Source organism: Daphnia pulicaria, chromosome 4 (genome assembly GCF_021234035.1).
Source record: "Daphnia pulicaria isolate SC F1-1A chromosome 4, SC_F0-13Bv2, whole genome shotgun sequence".
Taxonomy (NCBI): Eukaryota; Metazoa; Arthropoda; class Branchiopoda; order Diplostraca; family Daphniidae; genus Daphnia; species Daphnia pulicaria.
The window spans coordinates 6,695,273-6,721,403 of NC_060916.1; the positions used below are offsets into that span (position 1 = coordinate 6,695,273).

The following is a 26,131-nucleotide window of genomic DNA, read 5'->3' on the forward strand; positions in this document are numbered from 1 at the left end:
ATATAAATATATATATTACAGTATGATCTAATAATATACATCCTTTTCTATGATTTCGTAATAAGTGGTTCCAAATCGTTCTGATTACGCGTTTATGTTATGAGTTGTCAGTATATATATATTATCCGTATCGTCATATGTTACTATATCGGTGATCTCTGTAATAACACATACAAAATGTAGATTATATGCGTTATATAAAGCAAGACCATGATTACAATAAGAAAATATTATTCAACGCTCAAGGATTTCCATATTTTTGTGTGAATGATATTTGGTTTGTAACAAATGTTTTACGAAGCAATCCAGTATTTTGTATTACGTTTAGACGCTGACACTGACATGGATTTCCAAAGGAGAAAACAAAATTTTCAGAAATATCTGTGGATGCGTCATATTATTAATATAGGCACGTAAAAAAATAAAAATGAAAAGTTTCAAAAGTTATGGGACAAAAAAAAATATCGAAATCAAAAAAGTAAATGGGTAAAATATAATAATGGGGAAAAGCAGTTGTGTGCTTGCGACGGCACTGGCACTATAATTTCAAGCAGATCATTATTAATACTGACGAACGAGCTGACGAATGACAGGTCATACCGATCTAATCCTGGATCCAACATATACCTGCTCATACATCACGCTTTCGTTATGCATGATGTAATTCAAGAACAAATAAGGAACACCAGGGGAGGCACGCCAGTTAAGAAAAAAATAAAATAAAAACTAGTAAAGAAGTACGGCACTGTTCGTTTTCTCCGTTGGCAAAGGTTTGACATATTTCCGGCGTTCATCCGCATTGACAAGAACCAGCAAGATGATATTGGCCACGTGACTTAGAGCCGACCCGATAACGAACCTAATGAACGAAAAACGGGAAAGACAAGAGGGGACCGCGGCCAACAATTAGCGACGAGTTTTAATAGTCATCATCTTCTGCGAAATGGTACATGGCCGCCATTTCGCGCAAAATATAGCAATATAAAACATATAATAGTTATATAAACTCACCAGAACGAATACCCGAGATAGGCTCTCCCTTCAGAAGTCCAGTGATTATCCCGGTCTTCTTGTACCAGAACGTTGGAACGGAGACGAAGGTGAAACTGGACGATCCAGGCCACCATTGCGGTCACCGAAAACACGACTAAAAATGGACAACCAAAAGCAACAATGCGGTGAATACCCCACAATTAAAGACGCATTTTAAAGCGTCGTTAACTTGTAGGACTGTTAAGTATATAATAGGACTGTTACTTGAAAGACTGTTCCAAAGAAAGAGTCCGGTTCGTCCGGCAATGGTCTCAACAGGTGTCAACGTCGTATTCACAATGGCCATCAGAGCTCCAATTACGGCGAACACAATCGCCCCACTGACGCACGTCACGGTTGTGACCCATAGGCCAAAATTCAGAAAGTCTGACTCGCCACTGAAGTTTTCTATGACTTAATTTATGAATAAGAAATGAACAATATTAACATTTTAAGGTCGTTAATCATCACCAGGCAAATAATTTCACTAAAGGAAAGTGTAGCTAATGATTCAAGAAATTTGGTGTCGCTTTTCATTTCCGATTTTAGGGCCACAAAAATAGTTCATTGAACGAGCTTTTTTAAAAAATTAAATCTTATTGCACTTGAAATAAATTTTCAAACAAAAAAAGTTTTTTCCGCGCTTGTTGGCTTGAATTAAATGTTACATAATTGATTAGCAATTAAATAATTTGGGTTGACATATGTAGTCCATGCAGGCTTGCGCAAACATAATCTGATCAAACGGAGATGCTACGCACTTTCCCGGCTTGAATTGTGAAAGTCTTACGTCAATCGACGTCCTTCTTTTTTTTTTAAATGAAAAACAAATCGTCAAATTTACTCTCACATTATCTTTAGATACAGTTGTTGGCGTTTGTCTGTGTACCATCCGATCAGTTTACCGTTCAGTGACTATCGGATATCGTGCAAAGATTACGTGCGATCGTGTTTTCATTTCATTAGAAATAGAAGTCCCTTATTTCACTGAATTGAAATGACAGAATTTAAGGGTTTCCGACGCTTTAAAAAAGCCGAATTACAGCCCTTTTCGTTTCCAATTTGGTGCGTCTCGTAGGCAACGAACACAATAAGAGTTTCTATATAGTATACAATGGTTACTCGATTCGGGATACAATAATTGGAAATACCAGAATAAATGTCACGAGTTCAGAAAGGCGCCCACCGTTTGACGTCGGCTGCGTAACAACAAACACACTGCAGCGCCCTGTTTGATATTTATTCGCTTCCCCCGCAAGAAAAACAAATTGGAGATAAGAGAAGAAAAATGGCTGTATGGCCTCAAAGGTGATTTCAACTGCGAGCAGCAGCAGGAAGGAATTTCTGACTCGTTCTCAGCTGACCGTGTTCGAGAATATAAGCGGTTGAACTCTTCCTATATTTTTCCTGAATTTATATAGCAAGCCTCCCTTTCACCTCATTCTCTGACTCCTCTTCCATTTCAGAAGAAGTACCGTTAGGCAGTAGGTAGGTAGTACGTCCCGTGGAGAATTCAAAGGCCTCTTGCCTTACCAACCGTGCATACGCATAAATATGCACCTTCTTTTTTTTTTTCATTTTTTAACCGACAAAACAGAAAAACAACAGTTGCTGCTGGGTTCCCTTCTGGCGAAGATGAATAATTCCAGTACTGAAAATAACTCTGACATGAATAGATATTTTTCTTCTTTACAAAAAAAAAAAAAATAGCTGGATGGATAACTGACAGCCCCCGCTTGCACACACTTCCACCTAGGTGCAAACAAAACACGCGAGTGAAAATATTTTTGGGGAAAAAGTAGATTTATGGAACGGAAATCACGGGGCCGGCGAAAACAGAGCCAAGAACTATACAGACAGCAACACAAGGTCACTGCGGTTTTGCACCTGGATATTATTGAAAATGATGATTTTACTTTTATTAGCGACAATAATCCTTACAACGCGGTTGAGAGTCCTTTTTCGTACGCTGTTCTTGTTGGTTATTTTCAAGGTTTCCATTTCTCAATTTTACCCGCGGGTTTGAAATTTTAAATGAGCCAACTGCTATATGAGTTGCATCAATAATTTTCTAAAAAGTCCAAGGCTATCCTCTGTTGACATTATATTTCTAATTGTTGACGTCTTTACGCTCTACTGCCAAACTGAAAAGAGTTTGACTAAAAAGGTAAAACGAGTTGCTGCTTGATTGAGGTCGCTTGATGTATACCTATATAGTATAGAGCCAACTGGTACGGTACCTGATACTGGATAAGTTCTCCATCCGTAACCGACGTTGAGTTCTCTTTTGCCTTTGAAGAGACCGAAAAACACATGGCCGTCAGACTCGTACGGGTTAGTCACACGCTTGACATCTGCGTACACCCATGAATCAGTACTGATGGAGGCGGCCAGGAAAGCTGCCGACAGGGAACAGCCGAGAAAAGTAGCAAAGATCAAACCGCGTTTGTACAAGTTCATGATCTCGTGAAATTGGCAGACAGTGGCGACCAGCGCAGCACCGTCCCACTTAGACTCTGGAACGCTTATTCTTTCTTTCAATTGATCAAATACTAAAGAGACTGTTTCTCTTCAATGACAAGTCGGATCCATCGATCGTTTGTTGAGGCGGAGCAACACCGGAATCGTCTCGTTTCTTTTCAGTTCGCCATGCCACGGGATCGAAACTATTTTTCAAAGTTGGGACGCACAATGTACACACAAATGTTGTGGTGATCAAAACAAACAAGCACTGTCGATTCAAACGAGGTATAGAAGCGCTTGCCCTCCAAATAAACGTCAATTGGCTCTTTCTTTTGTCTGCCCTTGTGTTTTAGGGGAAAACACAAAGAAGCTGCTCGTCTGTTGCAGGTGAAAATGACAACTGAATTTCCGCTCCGGAGCCAACCCTGGGATATTCGCTACCGGCTGGAGCTCGTCACAAGTATACGACGCCTCGGGGTGAAAACGTACCTGTGGGGGAGAGAGGGGACTATCCAAGATCCCTCCTCTTTCATTTTCTCTCTTCTTTTGAAAGCTTATAATTCCGACCATTCTGGAACAGTCTGGCTCTACCTCTACCGACCTATCTGTGTCATTCTCTTACAAAAGCGGAAGTAATAAACGAGCAACTATTTTGAATCAACTTCTGATTCCATTGGTTCAGACGGGATGGAAAAACTGCACTGTTCGGGGAAATAATAAAACTTTTCGAATAATATTTTTTTTTTTGGTGAAATATAAGTGATGATCTGAAAAAGTGACATCTAACGGATGAAAATTGACCGACTAATAATAATATTGAAGCAGACACTTTCAATAATCTGTCAAATCCAACAAGTGTTACACCAAAATTTGCTTAAAACTTTGGCATCGATTCAAAAATTTTATACCGTTTCATGAAACTGGTTTCATTCATGCTGATGATTTCCCGGTGATGGTGGAGGATTACTTGGAATCTCTTGTAACTAGAAAATGACGATTAATCCTAGAAGAATCTTGTGTCTGAGTGGGAAACGCAAGAGCGGAAAGGACTATATCGCTGAACTTTTGCACGGTAACCATTCTATTCAAACATAATCATCACAGATTTTCAAAACAAATTCTTTGTTTTAACATTTAGCTGGAATACCAAATAGTATCATCATCAGAATATCTGCCCCTATTAAAAAATATTGGTCTGAATCAAAAGGATTAGATATGGATAAGCTTATGAGTGATGGTGCGTATAAAGAAGAATATAGAACTGAAATGATAGTTTGGGGAGAAGAGAAACGTGCACAGGATTCTGGATTCTTCTGCAGAACTGCAATTGAAATGTTGAAAGGTTTAAAACTAAAAAACAAGTGCATAAATATCTAAACATTTATAATGTTGAACATTGTCATGTTTTAATAATAGGCAGTGATTTTCCTGTTTGGATTGTATCTGATTTAAGAAGAGAAACAGATCTGAAATTCTTCCGCGACACATACCCCAACCGTGTTACCTGTGTTAGGATATCCGCATCGTCTGAAGCGAGAGTAAAGAGAGGTTTTGTTTTTGCAGGTAACAATATTAACAAGTACATTATTCACCCTAAAATTAAATTACCTTTTTGTAAATTATTTTTTTTTTTTACCTGACATGGGAATTTGCAGCTGGTGTAGATGACACTGAATCTGAAAATGGACTAGACCACATTCAGGATTGGGATGTTTGTTTCCAAAATGATGGTGATCATCTGCTCTTGCAAGGCAATCTCGACCATTTGACCCGAATTTGCCAAGAATCATTGTAGCTTTAACGAAAGCATTTTGTAGCCATTCAATGCGACGCATTCGTAGTATCTCATTTGACTCGTTTAATACACTTTATTTCGAGATTAGTTATTATGTTATTTGACAGCAGGTACGTTAAAGATTGTTGTCGATTTCATGTATAGTCTGGTAATGATGGGGATATCTACGGAAGAAAAGGTCATTAATATATTCTGCTTATCCTATCTTCATTATCGTCATCTTGAGCATCTGTTTGTTTCACTTGGTGAAAAATTACTTCTGCGTTTTTTTCTTCAATGTCTGTTGCTAAAAATTAAAAATAAAATAAATGACTGAACTATTTAAAAACCCTCATAACATAAGTAAAGAAGCTATTCGGACTAATACCTGGCACCTTCCGCGTTCTAGACAGTTTGTTCTTTCGCAGATACGTGTAATAAAAAATGACATAAAGGACTCCGCATATTCCAGCTGCTATTCCAAACATGCGAAAAGTCTCACGAGTTCCGTATGAAGCGATAAGGATACCACCTATAAAACTACCCGTTCCTCTGCCTGAAAAAAATGTTATGTTATGATTTTCCCCAATTGATTTTTACGCTTCTCTTTCAAAGTGGAACAAATGTATCGAATGACTTTACCGATTGCGTAATGGCAGGAACCAGCCATTCCTTGAAGAGTAGCCAAAAGCCCGGGTGGGGCGTATTGAGCGCAATACATAGAGCAAGAAACTCCCATCAAATGTATGGTAACCTGTTGTTTGTTTTTTTTTGTTTTTAAAATGAAAGGACATCAAATTCAGGCGAAAAGAACACATAATTTGGTGGAGATCGGGATTACCGCTTCCAAAGCTTCAAATGGTAGACTCATCCAAGGATCCCTAAAATAAAAGTTTTCGAGTTTTGCAAATTGCCATTTCAAGGTCTGCAAAATCGCCTTTAGAATTTTGTGGTGAGGGTCAAGTACACTTACGTTATAAAGGAGTATCCAATAAAACGGACGCTGTAGATGAAGAAGGCGGTTATCAAAATCACCAGTTTTCCAACTTTCTTCACAATAATATCCGACACGTAAAGGAAGGGTACTCCCACCAAAGCACCCAACGTTACCGTGAATCCTAGAGGTCATACAATTTGTCGTTTATTGAGCGATCAATTATGGTTTCAGAATTATTTTTACCTAGTAAGTAACTCGATGCATTCAACTGTTTTACATTGCAAAAAAATGCTCAATTAACATGTGCACATAAGACTAACAAATACTATGTAATATCAAACCTATTGCAACATTTACCTCAATGAGAAAAATAAAGAGAAATGCTAAAAAATATAATTAAAAAGAATATAATAATTGATTAACAATTATATTGGAACCAAATATTATTACCTTCTAAGAAACCCCAATAAATTCCCAAGAGAAGCATCATCACCATGAATATGTCTATGTGAACCTGTGTTAAAACCAAAACATTAGAATCTTTCATTTTGTTCTTAACTCCACAATATTATTCTTACCAATCGCAACACCTTTGAAACGTTCTTTAAAAAATTTCCTTCTGATTTCTCAACCGACACTTCGAGGAACAGTAAGAATGCGATCACTAAAACAAGTAGCAAATCGGTAAAATAAAAAGCGACGGCGTAATCCCGGATACCTACAGGGAAAAGCGCATTGATGAGAGGTTTGAATTCCTATAAGACAGTTGTCACCGCAATATTAGAAAAATGTATTATTTTGTGTGCAGTATTACGAATGTGTAGTAAGAACATTTACATTAACATTTTATGATAAGAAATTATTATTGGCACAAGTAAATTTTGCGGAAGTAAATAATTTTAAATTAGAACAAGAACTAAATGTAAATTCATTGGCTGGATTTTGCAGTTAAAAAATTTAATTTAGTTTTCGTGTGTCTGATATTCAAATTATTATATGCCGACCTCTGACCCGTCATTCGATTGATGACCCGTCAAAAAATTGCAAGTAGGCCTAATAATCATTAAAAATTAAACCCATATTAAAAATAAGTTTTGTGTGGCTCCTTTTGAAAGCGACCAGACAATTATTTCCCAACTCATAGACAACTGAAGAAGCGTATAAAGCGGTATAAAGAGGGATACAAAAACTTACCATTATTTAGAGTAGCCGCCCAATCTAGAAGAATTCCTGTAGTCATGGCAAAAGCGGCAGATCCTAATACTCCAAAAAGTCTCTGCCTTCCCAACTGTCCTTTATATTTCTTGATTAAGCAGATTGTGGTTGCATCGAGCATGGTAAAACTCGTTCCAAGTGTGGCCATTGCCATGATCCGGAGAAATAGATAAAGCCAGAATCCTTTATTGTGTTTGGCATAATCGTAATTGTCCGCTGTCGATAGTGACGAATCATCGTCCTTTGCGGAACACGCAGGAAGCAACGGTTGTATCATCAATGCCGAGCACTGAAGAGGGCAGTCACAGCTCAAGGAAACTTCAGAAGAATTCGATAAAAATAACTGATTAACTGGAAACGAGCAGAAGCTGGAATCTGCAGACACGCTGTTGTTTTCCAGTTCGAGCTTTAAAAATAGGTCCTCATCTAAAGAATGGTAGCAATCGTTCGTTTCAGTTGTTAAGAAGCACGTATCTGTGCTATTTGCTTTTTCGTCGCAGGATGGAATGCACTCCGAAGTCATCAAACGAATGGTTGGTTGACCTCTTAGCCAAAGATTATCATACGGACACGTATTATTCGCGCAATTGTTTTGTAACTCCAGAAAAGTTCTTCCAATATCATCGCACATGAGTTTTACCGACAAATCATTTGTTGATGATTCATTGCTGTTAGTCACTACTTGAGTAGGATTTATCCCATGGGCATCAATCGTCAACAACAATGTGTGAAATCCGGCAGTAGCAAATATGCTACCCATTAGAACTACTTTGTAGTTGCCTATTTTATCAGCAATCATTCCTGTTAAATGAACAAGGCGTTTAAAAATATTAAATTTTCAACACAGATGGAATTTGGTACAAAAAATATGTACGCATAGGCCTACACAAGAACTAATCTGTACTACTTTACTAGCCAAATGGGAGTTATTGGGATTTTTTATCGCAAAATTTGTTGTTTTTTATATTTCCCCTTAATTTTCGATCGAGCTACTCGGCCTTCCTCTCTTCTCGTTATTTGACCTCTAATATACAAAGAAACCGGAATCGATCCTGTGAACTTTTTGTCCCTAGAGTAAAAGATATGATGCATGAGATCTACAAACTACATTAACCAAACATCTCATCTATCGTTATCTCATCTTCATGAATCGCTCGTTCCCAAACAAACAATTAGTTGTTGTTTTTTGTTGTTGTTGTTGCGAACAAGCGCGTACCAAGACATCTGTTATACTGCGGAGGTGCCAACAAGGGATTTATTGACTCAAATGGTTAAAAACTCCCAGTTCCAGATTGTTTTTTCAAGACTAGATTAGATACTTGGAAATGTGATACTGCACTGGAACCAAGAGAATGACTAGGCCTATGAAAAGAATTTGAGTCAAATTACTGCTCAAACTCTCATCCACTTGCAAAAAATGCAGTTGGATCTTTGCTTGTGGTTGCGATGACATCGACCACAATAAGGATTTAAGGGGACAATTCAGTTTTAAATATCGATGTAAAAAAATGACGAAAAATGCAAAATATTTATTTCACCTGCAATGGGCGGGCCAAGGCAAGAAGCAAACGGAAGAACGGCGTAAATGATCCCTACTTCTTCAATGGTAATTCCAATTTGGAGCATGTGAAGAGTTATGTACGGCAAAAGGACAGCAGAAAATGCTACGTTTAAAGAAAATAAAAGGAATAGTTACCAAAATGATTTCGTATCTACAAAACAATGAATCAAACCTCCGTAGAAAAGAAACATCACAGCCTTCAGGGGTAAGAGCGCTCGATTGACACGCAAGTGACCCTTTACTTGGTCCCAACGTGAGGATAAAGTGTCCTTCTCGCTTCCCGTCATGTTTAAGAAACGCGCAAGTTTTTTAAATGAAGAAACTGAGACAACAAGTCACAGCCAGCTACCAACGAAGCAAAGAAACTATTGAATTGTTGGCTACCGTTGGTTCATATAGTTTCTTTGCTGTAAGCTCCTCCCTTTCTTAATTTGCAGCCAGTTTACGTAACGCAACAAAACATATTCCCTATTCACAAACAAATAAACATTGCATATGTTAAAAAATTACGCCAATAAATTTTATTTCTTGCCACAGGGTTGCTAGGGGACTTGCGTTTTCAATCGCGAGAGCGTTGAGACAAGATGCCTTCCTTTAACTAGTGAAGAATTCATAGCGGTACGTACAATCGCAACAGAATGCAGTCGTGCCTGAACACACAGTGCGTTACCATAAGGATTTCCAACGAACGATTCTGAAATTTTGAATAAAAAGTTCACTTTTGACGCATGTTATAATCAAGACAGATGAATGCATCATCATCCTTCACCGATCGGGATTATAGGGCATTCTTATTGCCAAAACACGTTCGAATTTACTCTTCAAAAAATAACTGCGTGAACGAAAAGAACATGAATAAAGGTCGCCTTTGTACTAGACGCATATGTAGAAGCCCAATTTCCAATGTATTTTTAAACAGCATTTACGATTTAGCCTTACACAGTTCGGTGGAGTTGGATGTCACCGAACGGGTAAGTAAAGAAATGAAACAGTCGAGCTATCAAATAGAAAACGCATATAATGAGTTCAAAAGATTGGATACTTAAATTTTTTTGTAATATAAACACGTCAATTTTCATGTGGTTAGAAATAAGGCGCTAACTGGAGACACTTAAATAATTAGTTATTTTGTTTTTAACGTGGCCATTGTGGCTGGACTAGGAAGGACGAAGTTCTAGATAGATAACTAAGCTGACGATTCCGGCTATCGTCAGAGCAAGACCAGTCAGGAAACAGAGCCACTTGCGATGTGCTTTCTATGAGATTGAATAATAAGACTATAGTTGTAAATTTATTAGCCAGCATCTAGTTTTAATATTTTACTTGATGCGAAGAAGCTTTTTCCAACTGCTGGCGACCTTCTTCCACATGTGTATAGGTACGGTCTATATTGTTTTCGATCGAGTCTAAAAAAGGCAATAGTAGTTTTAAACAATTATTACTGTAACAAAAAAACAACACTTGATACTTATGTTTTCTCCCTGCTCATGGACCATAGCACTAAGTTCTTTCATAATTTGATTCACATCAATCATGTCAGATTCGATTTGCTGAATGCGCTGTTCTCTTTCTATTAACATTTGTTGTTCAAATTCCACTTCTTTAAGCTCTTTGAGCTTTTGATGTTTTTCCTCTGCCACCCTTTCCAAAAGATTTTGGCGGTCTGAAGTAGGTTCCTCTTCCCAATGGTTATACGGAATTGTCGATTTCATTTTGTTGGCAACTTCCTACATATTTTCAATTACCCACATACTAATGACACCACAAAATAAAAAAAAAATAATCTTACCTTCTGTAGAGCACTGTATCTCTGTAGTGACTTTTCAAACTCTAATTTTAGACGATCCACTTGAAGATGAGACATTCTATCACCTGTTAGCCTGGCAGTAGCAGCCAGTGTCACTAACTCTTGACTTGTTTGGGTGACTATTTGATTTGCACTCATCTGAATAACATGGCTGTAATATTGGCCTCCAATTAATACAAGTAAATCTAATATATATTTTTTGCATTAACATACACACTATCACGCAAACCTTGGTTATCTTTCTCAGTACCAAGTGACTTTAATGCCCTCTCTAAATTCGAACCACTTCCTTGGATGGTGAATAAGTTGCTTGATATGGTTTCACTTAGCTTAATAAAACAGAACATCTCATAAGCAAATTTATCGTTTATGTAATATTGTATGTAATTACCTGATTGAATTCAGATCTGCCCAAGCTTGGATTTCGTGGGCGGCCACCACCAAATACCACTTCTGGAGTCTCAGCAAGTGCCCCATAGTTTGCTCTAGCCATGATCAATTTATAACTAAAGTCGAGAAATATTGAAGTTTTATAAAAAACAAGAAATATGAGAAAATTTCATTCATGTATATATGGCTTCAACATATCCTGTCAAAAGAAGGACTCAAGTCAGTAGCCAAAAAAATTGAAAAAAACATTAAATTATTACATGACTTACGAATATCATGAATCAGTAAGTAAGAGAATTTTAAATATTTTCAGAAATTCAGTGATTCACGAAAAGTTTATTCCAAGGACGTATGACAGTGCGCAGGGAAATTCGATAGGTTTTTGAAAACAGACTGAGACTGAGTAGCTATGCTAAGTGTTTGTTGACTACAACTTTCAACGATAGCGCTACCGCTACGTAGAATCGTAGAAGCAGACAAAAGTAGATTAATTTTTAGAGGACGAGAATTCGAGAAACGGAATTCCAATAATATTTAAAAAATTGCCGTGTAACGTTTTTTATTTTTGTTTGCATTGTAAAATTTAAAACGAATACCAATAATTGTTTCAAAACCTAAAACCCAATCAACTGCATACTGCAATCAACTGATGAATGTTTTGATTGATTTTTAAGAATTAGCCTTGGATAAGAAGCTTGGTAGGGAGTGCCATCTAGTTATAACATGTGGCATGATAGTTGGTGTCTCGGTTTAGAGGATAGAGAATTCCGGTACTACCTTCTTCATGCCATATGCAACTTTATTGCGGCTAACAATAACTCTTGATGAGAAGCTATAAATTTATGTAAAAAATACGAGAAATAAAAACCATTAACAAAAAGATTTATTTATTATTTTTTGCATCATTCTTCTACTCAACTAATTTTCAGATTCAATTGAATAAGAATAACCCGATTCGAACGAGTTCCCTTATAGATCAAAAAGTAGTAACAAACGAAAAAGTCGTGCCCAGTTTACGCAGATGCGCATCACTTCGGCCGATAGCAGAAATTTTGTTTTGTTTTGCTTTGGTTGATGGTGTACGGTAATATTACAAGGAAAATGCGACTGCAGGAATGAAGGGACACGGCGCAACTGCGCATGCGCGTAAACTGCGCATGACTTTTTGCTTGTCTGCTACTTTTTGGTTGTAATTACATCAATGGGTGAATAATTTTTCTTTTAATTTTGAATTTGTTCTTTTGGCTTTTGCTAATGCAAATAAGAGAAAGGTTTTAGTTAAATGATATAGCCTTCTCTATTTTTAGAAAAATAAGACTTGATTTAGTTTGTTGCTCTTATGTTATAAGGTTCTATGGTGTAATGGTTAGCACATCAGACTTTGACTCTGATAATCTGAGTTCGATTCTCAGTAGGACCTAATCTTTTTTAACAATTTCTTACATTTGTTTATTAATTCGATGCCTTGCTTCACCCATTAGTTTACTATAATACCGATCCTTTTTTAACAAGTGATCCGCCACTCAAAGAGTTTTTTTTTTTTTTTTTTTTTGGGGGGGGGGGGGGTTCAGTTTCTGGTTTTGCGGAAAACATCGCTAAGGGTAATTAAAAATAAACAAATAGATGGATTTTGTTTAGAATTTTTCGCTAAGTCGATGAAAACCGCAATTGCCTCCTATTTTCGTTTGGAAGATATTATAAAAAAAACTGTGTATGGGGGGGGGGGATAGAAGAAATTTTGATTTTTTTTTCGGTTTTTGTGCAGCAGTTTTCTCGTCAACTGCTGTACCTAAAAACCATCTGATTGTTTCAAAATGATGGAATAGCCCACCTCTTTAAAGAAGCCGAGATATTAACGATTGAAAATTTGATAAAATTCCCCAAAATTTCTTCGTTTTCTGGTCATGCCGGCCTTCATCCTATAAGCCACTTAGCGCTGGCGATAACGAGATTTCCCCCCTTTTTGCTTTTAGGGTCTGTTGGGGTGACAACTCCCTTATCGATAGGTGTAGGCTGACGTTATGAGGGAGACCTACTAGCTCGGCTATCGCCCTACTGGCCCCATATGGTCGTAGACATTTCGAACGCCGCAGCTTCATGCGACGAATGTGTCAGCCGACTCCCGTCATTGCTGTGAGAACCTCTGTAACCCCATGAAACGGTAACATTGCATTTCGAATTTCTTCATGCGGTTCTCAGCGAGGTAGACAGCCGCCATTATTTAGTTGTATCGACAAGTTCAGCGGTTGGCCGGCCGTCACCTTATTCCCCGACAAAAACACAACCGCTCGACGCCTCAACAACTCTTTCCGGTTATTTTTCATGGATACCAGGGCCGGTTCCCCAGTAAATATTTACTCCGATGACAGCCCATTCGGAGCAGCCAACCTCCAATCTTTCCTACGACAATGAGGCGTGGCGTTCGGATGTTCCTCCCCCCACAATCACAAATGACAGCCCAATCGTAACAGCCAAACTTCAATCTTTCCTACGAGAATAGGGTGTGTCATTCGGATCTCCCCCCCCCCCCCCCACAATCATAAATCCAGCGGCAGGGCGAAAACAGCTATAAAATTCATGGAAAAGCTGGCCATCGGCTCCAGATCCGGTGGCCAACCGGACCCGGACAAACTAGCAAAGGCCATTCTATTATTTGGAAACGCCCTACGTTTTATGGAGGTACCTTCCTGGCCCAGCAAGTGTTCAACAGTTCCATCCGAGAAAGCTTGCCCGCCCACCGATAATCCTTCGCCCCCGAGTGGCAGAGAGCTGCCGATGTTTTGGAACAACGAATGCATCGCGCATTAGCGCTAACAACAACCCGATGTTTCAGCTCATCATTTAGCCGCGTTACCGCTGGGCGCTCACATGCTTGTGCAGCATCACATGACAGAGAGATGGGACCGCTGTCGTCGTAGAAAATGGCGACAACAGAGAATACATTGTAAAAACTTCATCAGGACACTTTTACCGAAAATTGAAGAAATCTTTAAAAAATCCAAAACATTTCCTTTTACATACCTATTGGCTCGGATCTCAGAAATATTTTCTTTAAGTTAGTCAATATAAAATTGATGTCTGCCAGTTTACGAGAAGACTACGTAGGTATTTCATGATACACAAGTTTTTAAATAAACGATTTTTTTTTATATTTAAAATGTAGAAAATGGAGAAAGTCTTAATGGGTTGCTGAAAAACTCTCGATCGCAAGTTGCATTGATGCTTACAAACGGAAGAACATAAAATTCACCCCATTAATTTAAATAGAAAGCTACCCACTACAAATTGGGTAAAAAATGTTAAGGCAAATGTATAGCGCAGGAAAAAAAAAAACCTTTAAGAAGAAATTTTCCTGCTAAATAGTTTCGGGATTACACATACCGGACAATAGCCAATAGGGGGGTTTGCTACGAAATATCGAAGCAAGCATCTTCCTATCACTCAATTACCGAAGTATTGCATTTATTGTGATTATTGTGACTTCAAATTCAATTACTTCTAGCTCGAGTAAACACACTAAAAGCAAACACCCAATAAATGAAAACTCGGTGTTGAAGGATTATAGTTTTGCAACGGAACTAGTTTTACCACCTGTTCAACAAGTTTTCCATTCAATGCTAACCAAATCAATTGGAAACGAACAGTTTGAATTTCTTTTGAAATTTGAGCTAACAGTAGTACGTTAATTTATAAAACTTCAATATAATGTTTAAAATAAATGGTTTTTATTTCAAAAATGTTTGATGAAAAGATGAAATGAAATCCCATCTTAGACGAGGTGATATCAATCTCTTCGCACAAAAAAATCAATTCCATTCACATTTGTTTCGATACCAGAAACAATACAAGCTTCGCTATCTCAATCACCAGACACTAATGCGACTACCGCAAAAATTGGGTTGCCAAAGGATAATTTAATCCTCTAACAACAAAAGCGAATCCTTAAACTAATGGAAGATTCGAAACAAAAATTTTTTGATGAACACCAGGATTGGCTTAAAAAACAAGAAGAAGCTGATTGTGAAAAATGGAATTTCAAAATTTGGAAGAGCAAAGAAAGGAATACGAACGCAAACGATCTGTCTTCCACCGCAACATGGTTAATGGGGATCTTAAAAAAATGAAAAAAAAAAAATGAAAAAAGTTGAAAGAAATACTAGTTTTCAAGATCGTGACATCGAGACGCGTAAAAGACGGCAGCGCTGGCATAAGAACTACTAGGGTGTTTCATTTTGAAATTTTTTTTGAAATTCAAGGCGGCATTTTAAATTGGGGTGCCCAGTACTAAATAATGATAACTACAAAATTTCAGATTTTTTAAAGAAATATTTGACCCTGCAAGCCGTGAGAAAATAGCTAAATTTTCATTTTTCTTCCTATTTTCCCCTGCGCTCGAGATGTTGTACTTGAAATTTTTTAGCGGCCTTTCGTATTGAAGTTCTTAAATATACAAATATTATATGCTCAAAACCTTATATTGATCGAAGAAGTTTTAGAGGTCGCAGAAAAATTAAGAAATATGCAGCAACGTAAACCTCAGATTGACTCACCTAAGTTGTTAACTAGGAATTCCAGTAATTCCAGATTCCACAGGTTTGGAAGCAGAAGGCTTTGAGTTGGTTATCTGCGATATTTTTCTAGGTAAACATGTTCTAACCCATAAAGAAATACTCATATTTTAACATTACGTTTTTTAGATAAAGGAATTGATGGCAGTCGAGGAATTGAAGTCAAACTGAGACTGTGAATGCCAATCCAGATGAAGTGAGTGTTTAATCTACTCACAAAAAATCTTTCAAGAAAGTTAATAAATTTTCTTAAATTGTAGGTACGTTCAGAGAATCTCCATCATACGTGTTGAAGTCAAACTGAAACTGTGAATGCCAATCCAGATGAAGTGAGAGTTTAATTTACTCGCAATGAATCTTTCAAGCCAAATACTATATTTCTCTTAAATTGCAGATACGCTGTTCAAAAAATCTCCATCCAACATTTTTGGGTCAAACTGAGGCTGTGAACGACAAACCAGCAGATGAAGTGAGTATTTAGTTTACTCTTAATAGATCATTCAGTCAAGTAAATAAATTCCTTGCAAGTTTTTGGTCCGTTCAGTTTATTTCTTAGCTTCATCAGCTCCACGGGGACGTCTGCTACATGTCTGCTAGATCAGACGTGTTTACTGGACAGCTCCCAGTTTTCAAGTGAATACTAATTTATTTGTGGGTTCTCTGGCTTTTCCATTCATCAATTGTGAACTGTGAATAAGCTGTGCCTACGATAAAGTGAGTCAAAAGTTCATCAATACTGCGTCGAGTGTAAAGTAGCCAGAAATTCCCCCGCCCCCTCCCAGCAATGTAAAAAAAAGCGCAACAGCTCTGTTGTGTCCCCACTTGATCAGTCACATGCTAAGCAATCTAGAGAAGACGAGGACGATTTTGCATTTAGTTTCAACGCAGCCTTCGACTGCGACCTCGAGTAGTTTCTAGCGCAAGACAGAGACTCAATTATAGCCAAATTCAAAAACCACTTTTCTAACACGAAAGAGCAACTCGAAGCAACTCGCAACGATAGCCACCGCCTAACAGTCGATTTTACTGCGCTCCGTGCCAAACTCAACACGGTAAAGTTAGCTCTGGCCGATAAAGACGTCCAATTGTTCGAAATGTCGCGCTCGAACCAATCGAACAATTCGGCCACAATCAAACAAACGGCTAAATCACCCGCCCTGATACCCAACGCCACTCTAGCTAAGACCGATGCGCCTGCTGGCCCACCCTCCTCTGGCCCACGCAAGTGGCTAGCTAAGCCAAGGATCCTCGATACGAAGCCAACATTAATTGCATGGCTAAACAAGGGATTGTCTAAAACCGAAGCCTCACTAGATAAGATTGACTCCCTCATGAACCTTGATCCTGATGGCCAACAGTCCAACAATTCAAGAAGGGCAAAGACAGAGTCACTCTTATTTTCAAAGACATAGCGGCTAGGGACCAAGCGAGAACCTTTTTCAGCCAAAATAGCCAACATTTCCTTTTCAAATCAGTCTCCGTCTCCCAAATATCCTGTCCGGCGATCGCTCGCCTGAACGGACTAAGCGATATTCAGACAATAAAAGGTACAGACAGCCAAAGCGAAAAGCGTCTGCGGAGCACCGCGATTATGGAAAAGCTACAAAAAGAAAATCCCGCCCTTCAAGACAATTTAGTGTCAGTGAGAATTCTATCAATCCAGCCAACTACCTCCTCGTTTTATGTAAGACTTGGCCTGTCCTCGAAGGATAGTTGCGATCAACTCGTTGAGAGAGGCCGCGTTACCGTCGATAGTCGAACACACGCAGTAGCCATGGCTTACCCGTCAAAAGAAATACGACGTTGCCTCCGCTTGCCAAAATTGTGGACATCTTGCACGTTTTTGAAATTCAGCGGTAAAAACTTGCGGTAAATGTGCTGGCCCCCACTCCACCAGCTCCTGTACGATGGCACCAAAAGATTTCAAATGCGCAAACTGCTCCAAAAATCACTGTGCAGGATCCAGGTGCCCCGTGAATGCAAAAGCTATTAGTCATTATCTTAACTATATCTCATCATGACAGCCTGCACCAGAATTCAACCGGCAGAAATTAGGTGCTTACAAATAAAAATGCGGCACGCCCGAGCGGTGGTGCTCCATCTGTCCCAACTGTTAATCGATATGGATATCGACATCGTGTTTATTCAAGAACCGTACAAGTCTCAGATCCCAACGTATATTTAAAATGTGTTCCAGACCCCTTCGTACAGCTTCACTCCCTTTCTCATGACCACGCATTTGGAGTGGCCATACTGGCGAAGCGCTCCCTAAATCCCTCTCTTCTCCCACTTGCAATAAACAACTGTGGTGCGGGTGCCAAAATTTCAGTTCATGGCAAGCCTCTCGTCCTCTTCTCGGTATATTGTCGGCCATCTATAAACGATCTCCAATCCTTTCTTCACGATCTCTCTAGATCACTCACGCCTACAATCGCTAGTCAATCAATCCTGTGCTTTGACGCAAATGCCAAAAACCCGCTCTGAAACAGCAAGCTCCTAGACAGTAAGGGCATTATCTTCGAAGATTTCTGCAGATCGTTAAGCCTTGATGTCACTAACGTCCCACTATGCAATCTAAACCACCACCCGCCTAATTCGTCATTTCCTGACATAACCGTCGCTGGAGTCCTGGTGAATATATCCAAATGGAACTTCCCGGATATCCCCTCCCTCTCCGACCACCCGTTCATTTCCTTTTCGGTCAATGTAAACAGAGAAAGCAGCTCCGCTCAAAAGCAGCACAACCCTAGGGCTATCCCGCTTTTGTCGTTATGCTCTACAGAAATATTTCTTACGTCACTCGAAAAGGAACTTACGAACCTTCCCGCCTTAAATCTTGCTACAACTAATATTTCTCCTGCATCTATAGACTGTTTCACTTCCTGTTTAGCTAATCTGCTTCAAACCTGTGCGGTGAAAAGTCGTTTACCATACCACCCATCGATGGGAAAGGCAAAAATGCCTTGGTGGAGTAAAGAACTCTGGGCTCTTCGCCACCAACTGCGACGATCCTACCAAGCCAAATGCTCCTTTCCGTCGGACGAGTTTATCAAGTCATATAGTGCTCTCAAATCTAGGTATCAGCAACAGGTCCGACAGAGTAAAATCCAAAGCTGGAGAAATTTCTGCTCTAGTGACCTCAATAGCGACCTTTTTGGCTCGCTGAAGGAAATTACAAGTGCCTCCTCAAACCAATGCCCTTCTCCGCTTATCAAAACCAACGGAAAGACTCATTCTGACTCAGACCAAATGCTGGCAGCTTTCAGCAGTTCTTTCTTCCCTAAAGAAGCACTTTCTTCCCCACTGCACCTATTATTTAAGGAAAAGGTCCGAAAGAAAATTAACAAGCCTCTGAAATCATTTATGACCATTACTAATGCCGAGGTGATAACTGCCCTAACCACCCTAAAATCCAACCAATCGCCAGGCATCGACAGCTGCCCGGCAGAATTGCTAAAATGTTGCACGAGTCTAATATCCCAGCACGTCACTGCACTTTTCAACGCATGCCTTGCTTCTTCATATTTTCCAGCTGAATGGCAAATTTCCCGGGTAATCATTCTGCGGAAACCTAATAAGCCACACTTTGACGATCCAAGCTCCTACCAACCCATCAGCATCATATGCTCAAAATCGAAAGTCTTTGAGCGCATCCTCCACTCTCGTTTAAAATCACTCTCTGAGTCCGCCCCCAAAACCTGGTTTAACGACAGCCAACACGGGTTTTCGAGTCGGTCGATCGACTGAGTCAGCCGGATCGACACTTGTCCAACTTATTGAAGGCAATCTTAAGGAGAAGCTAACCACTTGCTGCGCGTTCCTCGACATCAAAAGCGCGTTCAACACCGCTTGGCAGCCCACGATCTTAAATGGGTTACTAAAAAAAGGTTGCCCTCACTACCTTATCAAAATTATTAGCAGTTTCCTACATTCACGCAAAGCTGAGCTCTCATGCGCGGACGCCACCCTATTAGCTACAGTTGACCTAGGCTGCCCACAAGGCAGTATACTGTCGCCATTTCTCTGGAACGTCCTGGTAGATAGCCTGCTTGACGCGCATTTCCCTTTCGCCTATAAAGTCATAGCCTATGCTGACGATCTGGTTCTCTGTACATGGCATTATGACCCGGAGATAGCTCGTAGGAACCTGCAGGCTTCGATAAACCTCGCCATTTCGTGGGGAGCAGAGGCTAAGCTTACGTTCAATGCGGCTAAAACTGTGTATATGTTTTTCTCTCGTAGACGACGGAATCAATTAGACCCCCCTCGAATCCATGTAAACAAGACACCAATTAACCCCTTCAGTAGCTGCACTTACCTCGGGTTCTCACCATCGACACAAAGTTGAACTGGCGTGAGCATGTAACGAAGAAATGCACCAGCATCAAGCGTCTACTTTTTATTGTAAACAAATGCTGTCAGCTCACATGGGGCATTTCTTGAGAGAAACTAATCACAATTTATATATCCATATTCCTCTCCAAGTTATTGTATGGCTGTATCGTCTGGGGTGGTGCATCGAGACATAATTGGTGCATCAAATGGGTCATGGACGTTCAGGCTCCGGCGTTCAGGCCCTGTCAGCCCTCATTCTGGCCAACATTTTACCGCTCGACTATTCTGTCAAGGAACGGATCGGCCGGAAAGTATTGATGCAAGACGACTCCCCGATAGCCCTCTCATCCTCGGCTGTAGTAAACAACATAGTCTCATCAATCCGTAATTTAACACATCCACAAAATTGCAACTACACCGATTTCTGTCGCAGCGCGCTATGGGACAAGCTAAAGCTGGACTGGAACAATGAGTGGGTAACATCATCAATTGCCCGATAACCAGATTATTCTTTCCCACCGTTACACACTCAGCGATGCTGGCCAAACGACGACTGACAGCAGCCACTGTCCAAATTCTAAGGGGCCACTCAATATTAAATGGCTACCTGGCCAAAATAGACAAACGGGTGTCAACGCTTTGCGACTGCCAAATGGAGGATGAAACTGTACCCAATTTCCTATTCCACTGCAGCCTCCATCACACATCTATATAAACCTTCAAAAACAAACCTTGTCATTATGCGCCGCTTGGCCACCTGCATTCCACAAAACAAAATCCTCTGGGATGAAATGGTCAACTTCATAACCGTCTCCCAACGTTTCCGTATCCAATAAGCTGATGAACCCTACACGCCAATTACGGAAATGAGCCGGGCGACTCCGACCAGAGTAAGGCCGTTCTTAAATGACAAACCAGACTCGTGGACGAGGAGCCAGTCCGGACTCATGCCGCCTGGCCAGGGTACCTTCAGTTATTATGACCAGACTCTACCAAAGGTGGAGGTCACGTCATTTCTCGTCCCTTGGACTAAAGAGATTGGACACATAGCTAAAGTCGGGCAAGTCGGGCGGCTCTGACCGAAGTTGGGCCATCCCAAAAGATGGCCCGATTTGAAGACGAAGAGCCAATCGATACCGCGCCTACGCACATTAGACCATGCTTCACTTTTCTTTTTGCCTCCCCTTCTTCCTACCTCCTTTCCGGTTTGAAGGAACGATGTTGTGTTGCTGTTATTTTATTATATAACTTAACGCTTTGTACGAATTGTTAAACATTCCTATTGTAATACACAGGCAACACTCATTATACGAGTACGCCTTTATACATAAAAATAAAAATAAAATATCAGCTCCACATTTTGGTCAATCTGTTGCTAGAGCCAATCCAAACGAAGTGAGTTGGCCTGTTCTAATTAATAACATCTTTTTAGGAAGTTACTAAATTCCTTATACATTACAGGTTCCTTCAGAGAATCAACAAGCTTTATCTACTTCTCGTTTTGGTCAATCTGCTGCCGGAGAAAATCTACAATCTTCATCAGCTTCGAGTTTGTTGGTAGAATTTGATGTCACAGTGGAGGAGATTTTGTCCATTCCAACTGTTGATATGGGAAATGTCTCCTTCGTACACAAAGCCCCTTTTTAATTTTTTTACGATTGGTCCAAATAGCATCTATGTTTGCTTCTACCGGTGACTTTGTTTGCCCATCTTGAGTCCATCCAGCTTATTTGAATATGGTTTTACTTGTCCCTTGACTTTAATCTTTATATTATGCCTATTCAAATATGAAGTTTTTTCATCGTTACATTTTAAAAAGTTAGTACGTCTCAAGTCTGAATTTAATACATTTGAATTTCTCCTCTATATTTTGTTGTATACTTCTTAAGATTGGTAAAGAAGAGAACAAGCGTGTGAAGGGGTATGTATGCAGTATTCTAAATAGATAAAACGGCTACTTCCGATAGTAGTGCTCGCAACGTACGGCCATAAAAGGCCATATAGTGGTGCTCGCAACGTACGGCCAAATAGGAATTCTACTATGACAGTTATTAGTTGTGTCCCCTTCTTTCTCAGAAGGGTTCCTCAATTAATAAGTCTTCCGCTTCGCTTATACGCTTTCCATTTCGCATCTTATCAGTAGCACTAAGTAAGTAGCACTCATTTGTTAGAGAGGGCACAAACATACCGTCACCATCGACCTAATCAAGAATTGTTTTCGGAAGCCGTTGAAAATCATCGTGGCTCACATGCAAACACTAGTGGCCCTACAGAAACCCAGAACTTACCGAGTTTTTCTAAGAAAATTCGTCAATTCTCTAGTCCCAGTCCTTTGAATTGAAGCTCTTAACAAAAAGCCAGTTAGCCAGGCTCGTATGGCGATTTTCTCGTCTGCATCTTCCTCTACAAACTCTTAGCTGATCTGCGTCGTAACTTGGCACGACAAAGTGAGATGAGTTAGATCGCAACACCTTTTGGAAGAGCCTGCTGAAAGAGATTGAAATTCTCGAAGATAGTGAAAGCTCAATCTCTCACTCATCTGCTTTAAAACCCTCCAAGAAACTCAACGTCAATAACATGTAAAAGAAAAATCTTTTGTCCCTTCTGCATTGGAGAACTTTGGCCCACTGACGGCGATACAGCAAAAAATGTGGAGGAGCGGTACGAAATTGCTAAGGTAAAAAAGCTCTGTTTCAATTGTTTAAGAAAAATTCACCAAGCTTCTGCGGTTTCGCCATCCAAGTTTAGCTGTCGCGAGTAACCGAGCTCACCACACCAGTATTCACGAAGCTAACACAACCCGATTTACAGGTGGTACCATCTTGTCTCCTCCAATGCATGTAATGTTATCGGATACAGACGTTCTCGAAAAAAAAACTCTTTCATATTGTTAGAAACAGCAATTGCCATTGTAAAATCGCAGTTTGTCAAGCTTGTAGGAAAAATTTTAGCGTACATAGGAGCTCGGCGCACCTTCGTCACCTTAAAGCTTGCCAAAATGATGAATCATCCAGCTCTCAGACAAGAGAGTCTCACCCTTTTTCGGTTTTAGTTCGTGTCGTGGAGTTGCCGAAAACTGCGACGTTGTGCAGAGGCCTATTGGAAGATGGTCGGCGATCGGGTCATTCATGGATCGGGTCCAATGGTAGTTGATTTTGGAACGGAACGAAACGGGCCACCAAAGATGCCAGTAGTGAATCAACCGACCCCGGCCAGGCTCGAAGAGCCCAATCTGGTCGATGAAGTTGACGAAGAGGAGTTTACTGAAGTTGCCCTCAAAGACGAAGTGGCGAGACGGGATGCTGCGCAAAAGGCTTAGTTACCGAGACCGGCCGCCCAGACAAAAGGAACAGTGAACCGTGCCAGCATGAAATTTTCGACGGATTGATCAGCCGAAAGGCCCACCAAATAATGGCAGAAAATACTGATGCAAATCGATGGTTACGAGAAATCGTCAGACGGCAGATTTGGGCAATGTTCCCGAATTTTTGCTTAAAATAGGCCGTCGAAAGGACACATTGTGCGGCGGAACATCCATCACTTTTATATACAGGGAAGGCCACCCTTTTATCAAAATGATAGAATTGGGACTTAAAGGGATAATTTCGATGACTATCGAAATTACACAGTTGGATCCCAAGATCATTTCGGAGCGGATGGTGGCTAAAGACATTGAAAGTAGCCGGTAAAATTGAGAACAGAAGACGGAATAAATTTTGGTGGAAGGCATCTGGAGATGGAAGATGCCCGGAATAACGGAGCGTAGAAGAAGAAGTGGATCCGGGACTTAAACAAAATTCGGAGCATTCGGACTTAGAAGAATTGTACTGCCAGATGAAAAACCCAGAGGCTACTACCTAAGAGGAGAAGCCGTGAAGACAAGAATAGAGGCGAGACTCGCGCCTCCTATAGTCCACATTAATTCAATTTTATATGTGTCAACTATGATTTAATAGTACGGGGTTGCTTTTTCTTTTTCCAATTACTAGGCAACGCAGCAGCCGATGTCACAGGATGAAAGAGGAGAATAGCGCGAAGTCTCTCCCCCTCTAACGAATGGATTTTTTCACCCTAGCCGACACCTTTTGCGCACTTTTCCTTGGCTGGCAGCTTACGCGTCTTATTATGTGCCAGGTCGATTGACTAGTAAGACAGAGTAGTAGAAATATACTGAGATCAATTCGGAACATATCTAACTTGACCTCGTCACAAATGCAACTATAGTCGCTATCAAAATTCGACGAATCTTCTATTCCCGTAGGACTTAACCACACGTGATAACGCCCAATAAAGCGAATCTCCTTCCCTTCAATCCGACCGTCAAAACCGTTTGCCGTTCTGCCTGAATATCAACGGCCTGTACCCAATCTTCGTCTCTACCATCCTTCCAGGAGATTCCGTACAACGCTTCGAGTAGAACTACTCGATTCACTTCTTCACAAACTTTAAAATCAATACATAAAACGGTTTTACACCCGTGCTAATATAGCACGAGCGAGTTTCCTAGACTCGCAAATTTTCTCGCTTGCAGGATTGAAGTGACTGAAGGGATTCCAACAGTTAGTGATTGAGTTAGGGAGGGCTTCTCCCAAGTGGTATTCAAAATTCCTTGTGAAGGAAGATTTGAATAAAAATTCAACTCACTACACCCCAGCTTAGTGTATGAACACATGCAATAGAAGTCTTATCGTATAAGACAGTCTATCAAAAATTACAGAAATTTAATTTTAAGTTAGTAGTTTTGGGCGACTTCTCCAAGAGTAAGTTAATTCAATCCTGCAACAGCTCCACCCCAAAGGGATTAAGAGTTCACTGTCTAACGCAGATGTTTACGAGATAAGAGTTTACCGTGATAAAGGATAACTGACAGTGACCTGACGGGACATCACACAGACAAGTACATACATGGAATGTAATAGTTTGTAGACAAGAAATAAGACAAGACTTACGCGTAGCACGAGTTTCAATGGAATGAACGCTTCAAAAAAAAATTATACCTGTGCAGGGTGGCAAGAAAGACGGGTTGAAATCATCTTCTAAAACATCAATAGGTAAATTTTAAAAAAAATTTGATAGAAAGAGAATTATCAAAATGCTGTCTGGTAGAAGAGGACCAATCCAGTTTGGTAGGTATTTTCTCTCCTTAACGTCGTAAGAACGACGTTGTAAGAATAGAATGTAACAATTTCTTTAGCATTGCCAGTCCTCTTTGGTGGACAGGGTTCCGTAGTGGCAGTCTCACTAAGAACTGTTTCGGGAGTGGGATTGATCATGCTGTAAGTTTTGGTTTCTCGATTCAATTTGGGAATCCCCATATGCTAACAAGGCAAACTAAAAAAATGATTTATTCAATAATTAATTCAATAATAAATAAACAACAACTTATACTCCTGAATAATAGTCTTACAAAATGGCACAACCAGTAAATTGATGAAAAAAGTAAACTCAATGGAGAAATAACAATCAATTAACAGATAAACCACAACGACTTGATGTAACTTTGAAGAAGAGCAATAAGTTGCAGTCCCTTTAAACCACCCTAGTTGCGGATCAGAAATATTGTAAACATAACTTTGATCAAGAATTCGACAAATAATTCTCGCAATTCCAAATCAATCTTATTTCAGACGAGGAATTGTCAAACCCTTTCCTTTTTCATAAAATCTTTTGCTTCCTAAACGATAATAAGACAAATAGATTTTAATTGTTAGATACTTTTATCACTTGGAAATTTGGGTGGTTTGCTTTGAAGAATTGGAAGCAATGGAATGATTCTATCCGCCCAGCGTTTTTTGTTTTTTGTTTTGTTTAAATTTTTCTGAGATTACTTACGAATTGCACACATCTGCAACTCGTCTTTTAAGAAGACATTGCAACTGATGATGGGCTTGTAAGTAGAGCTATCTGTTCTTGTGAAGCCTCATGATCGAGGATGGCTTCCTACCTCCTTGGGTTAATTTATAATAAAATGGGAGAAAGGGTCAAATCCCATAATCCCACATAACAAAGTTTTTGCTTTTTTTTTATGTTCTTTGCTTTTCTAAAAGAT

General features: G+C 39.8%; 4 protein-coding genes, 1 non-coding gene and 1 pseudogene across 8 annotated transcripts; 2 read left to right on the forward strand and 4 right to left on the reverse strand.

The window, feature by feature from the left end:
- Nucleotides 1–297: 297 nt before the first annotated feature.
- On the reverse strand, nucleotides 298–4,199 carry LOC124335752 (clarin-2-like). The gene is made up of 4 exons (XM_046789195.1): nucleotides 3,273–4,199; nucleotides 1,258–1,446; nucleotides 1,012–1,147; nucleotides 298–859 (listed from the first exon to the last, which is right to left on the reverse strand). The coding sequence occupies exons 1-4, from the start codon at nucleotides 3,490–3,492 to the stop codon at nucleotides 727–729; spliced, it is 678 nt and encodes a 225-aa protein (XP_046645151.1). The 5' UTR covers nucleotides 3,493–4,199; the 3' UTR covers nucleotides 298–726.
- Nucleotides 4,200–4,288: 89 nt separating this feature from the next.
- On the forward strand, nucleotides 4,289–5,377 carry LOC124335753 (phosphomevalonate kinase-like). The gene is made up of 4 exons (XM_046789196.1): nucleotides 4,289–4,567; nucleotides 4,634–4,837; nucleotides 4,912–5,058; nucleotides 5,151–5,377. The coding sequence occupies exons 1-4, from the start codon at nucleotides 4,486–4,488 to the stop codon at nucleotides 5,288–5,290; spliced, it is 573 nt and encodes a 190-aa protein (XP_046645152.1). The 5' UTR covers nucleotides 4,289–4,485; the 3' UTR covers nucleotides 5,291–5,377.
- A 56-nt stretch (nucleotides 5,378–5,433) lies between these two features.
- On the reverse strand, nucleotides 5,434–9,638 carry LOC124335748 (major facilitator superfamily domain-containing protein 6-A-like). Its single transcript, XM_046789184.1, has 12 exons — nucleotides 9,155–9,638; nucleotides 8,960–9,085; nucleotides 7,401–8,222; nucleotides 6,785–6,924; nucleotides 6,657–6,720; nucleotides 6,564–6,589; nucleotides 6,450–6,474; nucleotides 6,243–6,387; nucleotides 6,111–6,150; nucleotides 5,912–6,023; nucleotides 5,658–5,825; nucleotides 5,434–5,576 (listed from the first exon to the last, which is right to left on the reverse strand). The coding sequence occupies exons 1-12, from the start codon at nucleotides 9,267–9,269 to the stop codon at nucleotides 5,473–5,475; spliced, it is 1,887 nt and encodes a 628-aa protein (XP_046645140.1). The 5' UTR covers nucleotides 9,270–9,638; the 3' UTR covers nucleotides 5,434–5,472.
- A 230-nt stretch (nucleotides 9,639–9,868) lies between these two features.
- On the reverse strand, nucleotides 9,869–11,675 carry LOC124335751 (syntaxin-12-like). Of its 4 annotated transcripts, none has more exons than XM_046789194.1 (7): nucleotides 11,440–11,675; nucleotides 11,181–11,295; nucleotides 11,003–11,118; nucleotides 10,772–10,940; nucleotides 10,451–10,709; nucleotides 10,306–10,388; nucleotides 9,869–10,238 (listed from the first exon to the last, which is right to left on the reverse strand). In XM_046789194.1, the coding sequence occupies exons 2-7, from the start codon at nucleotides 11,280–11,282 to the stop codon at nucleotides 10,140–10,142; spliced, it is 828 nt and encodes a 275-aa protein (XP_046645150.1). In that variant the 5' UTR covers nucleotides 11,283–11,295; nucleotides 11,440–11,675; the 3' UTR covers nucleotides 9,869–10,139. The 4 variants fall into 4 exon arrangements, with proteins under 4 accessions (XP_046645150.1, XP_046645149.1, XP_046645148.1 ...); XM_046789193.1 differs by having other exon boundaries at nucleotides 11,181–11,378; XM_046789192.1 differs by having other exon boundaries at nucleotides 11,449–11,674.
- An 852-nt stretch (nucleotides 11,676–12,527) lies between these two features.
- On the forward strand, nucleotides 12,528–12,599 carry Trnaq-uug. Its single transcript has one exon. It is a non-coding gene; the product is annotated as a tRNA-Gln (tRNA).
- Nucleotides 12,600–24,346: 11,747 nt separating this feature from the next.
- The window catches only part of LOC124337658, a 28,036-nt pseudogene continuing 26,251 nt past the window's right edge, over nucleotides 24,347–26,131 (reverse strand).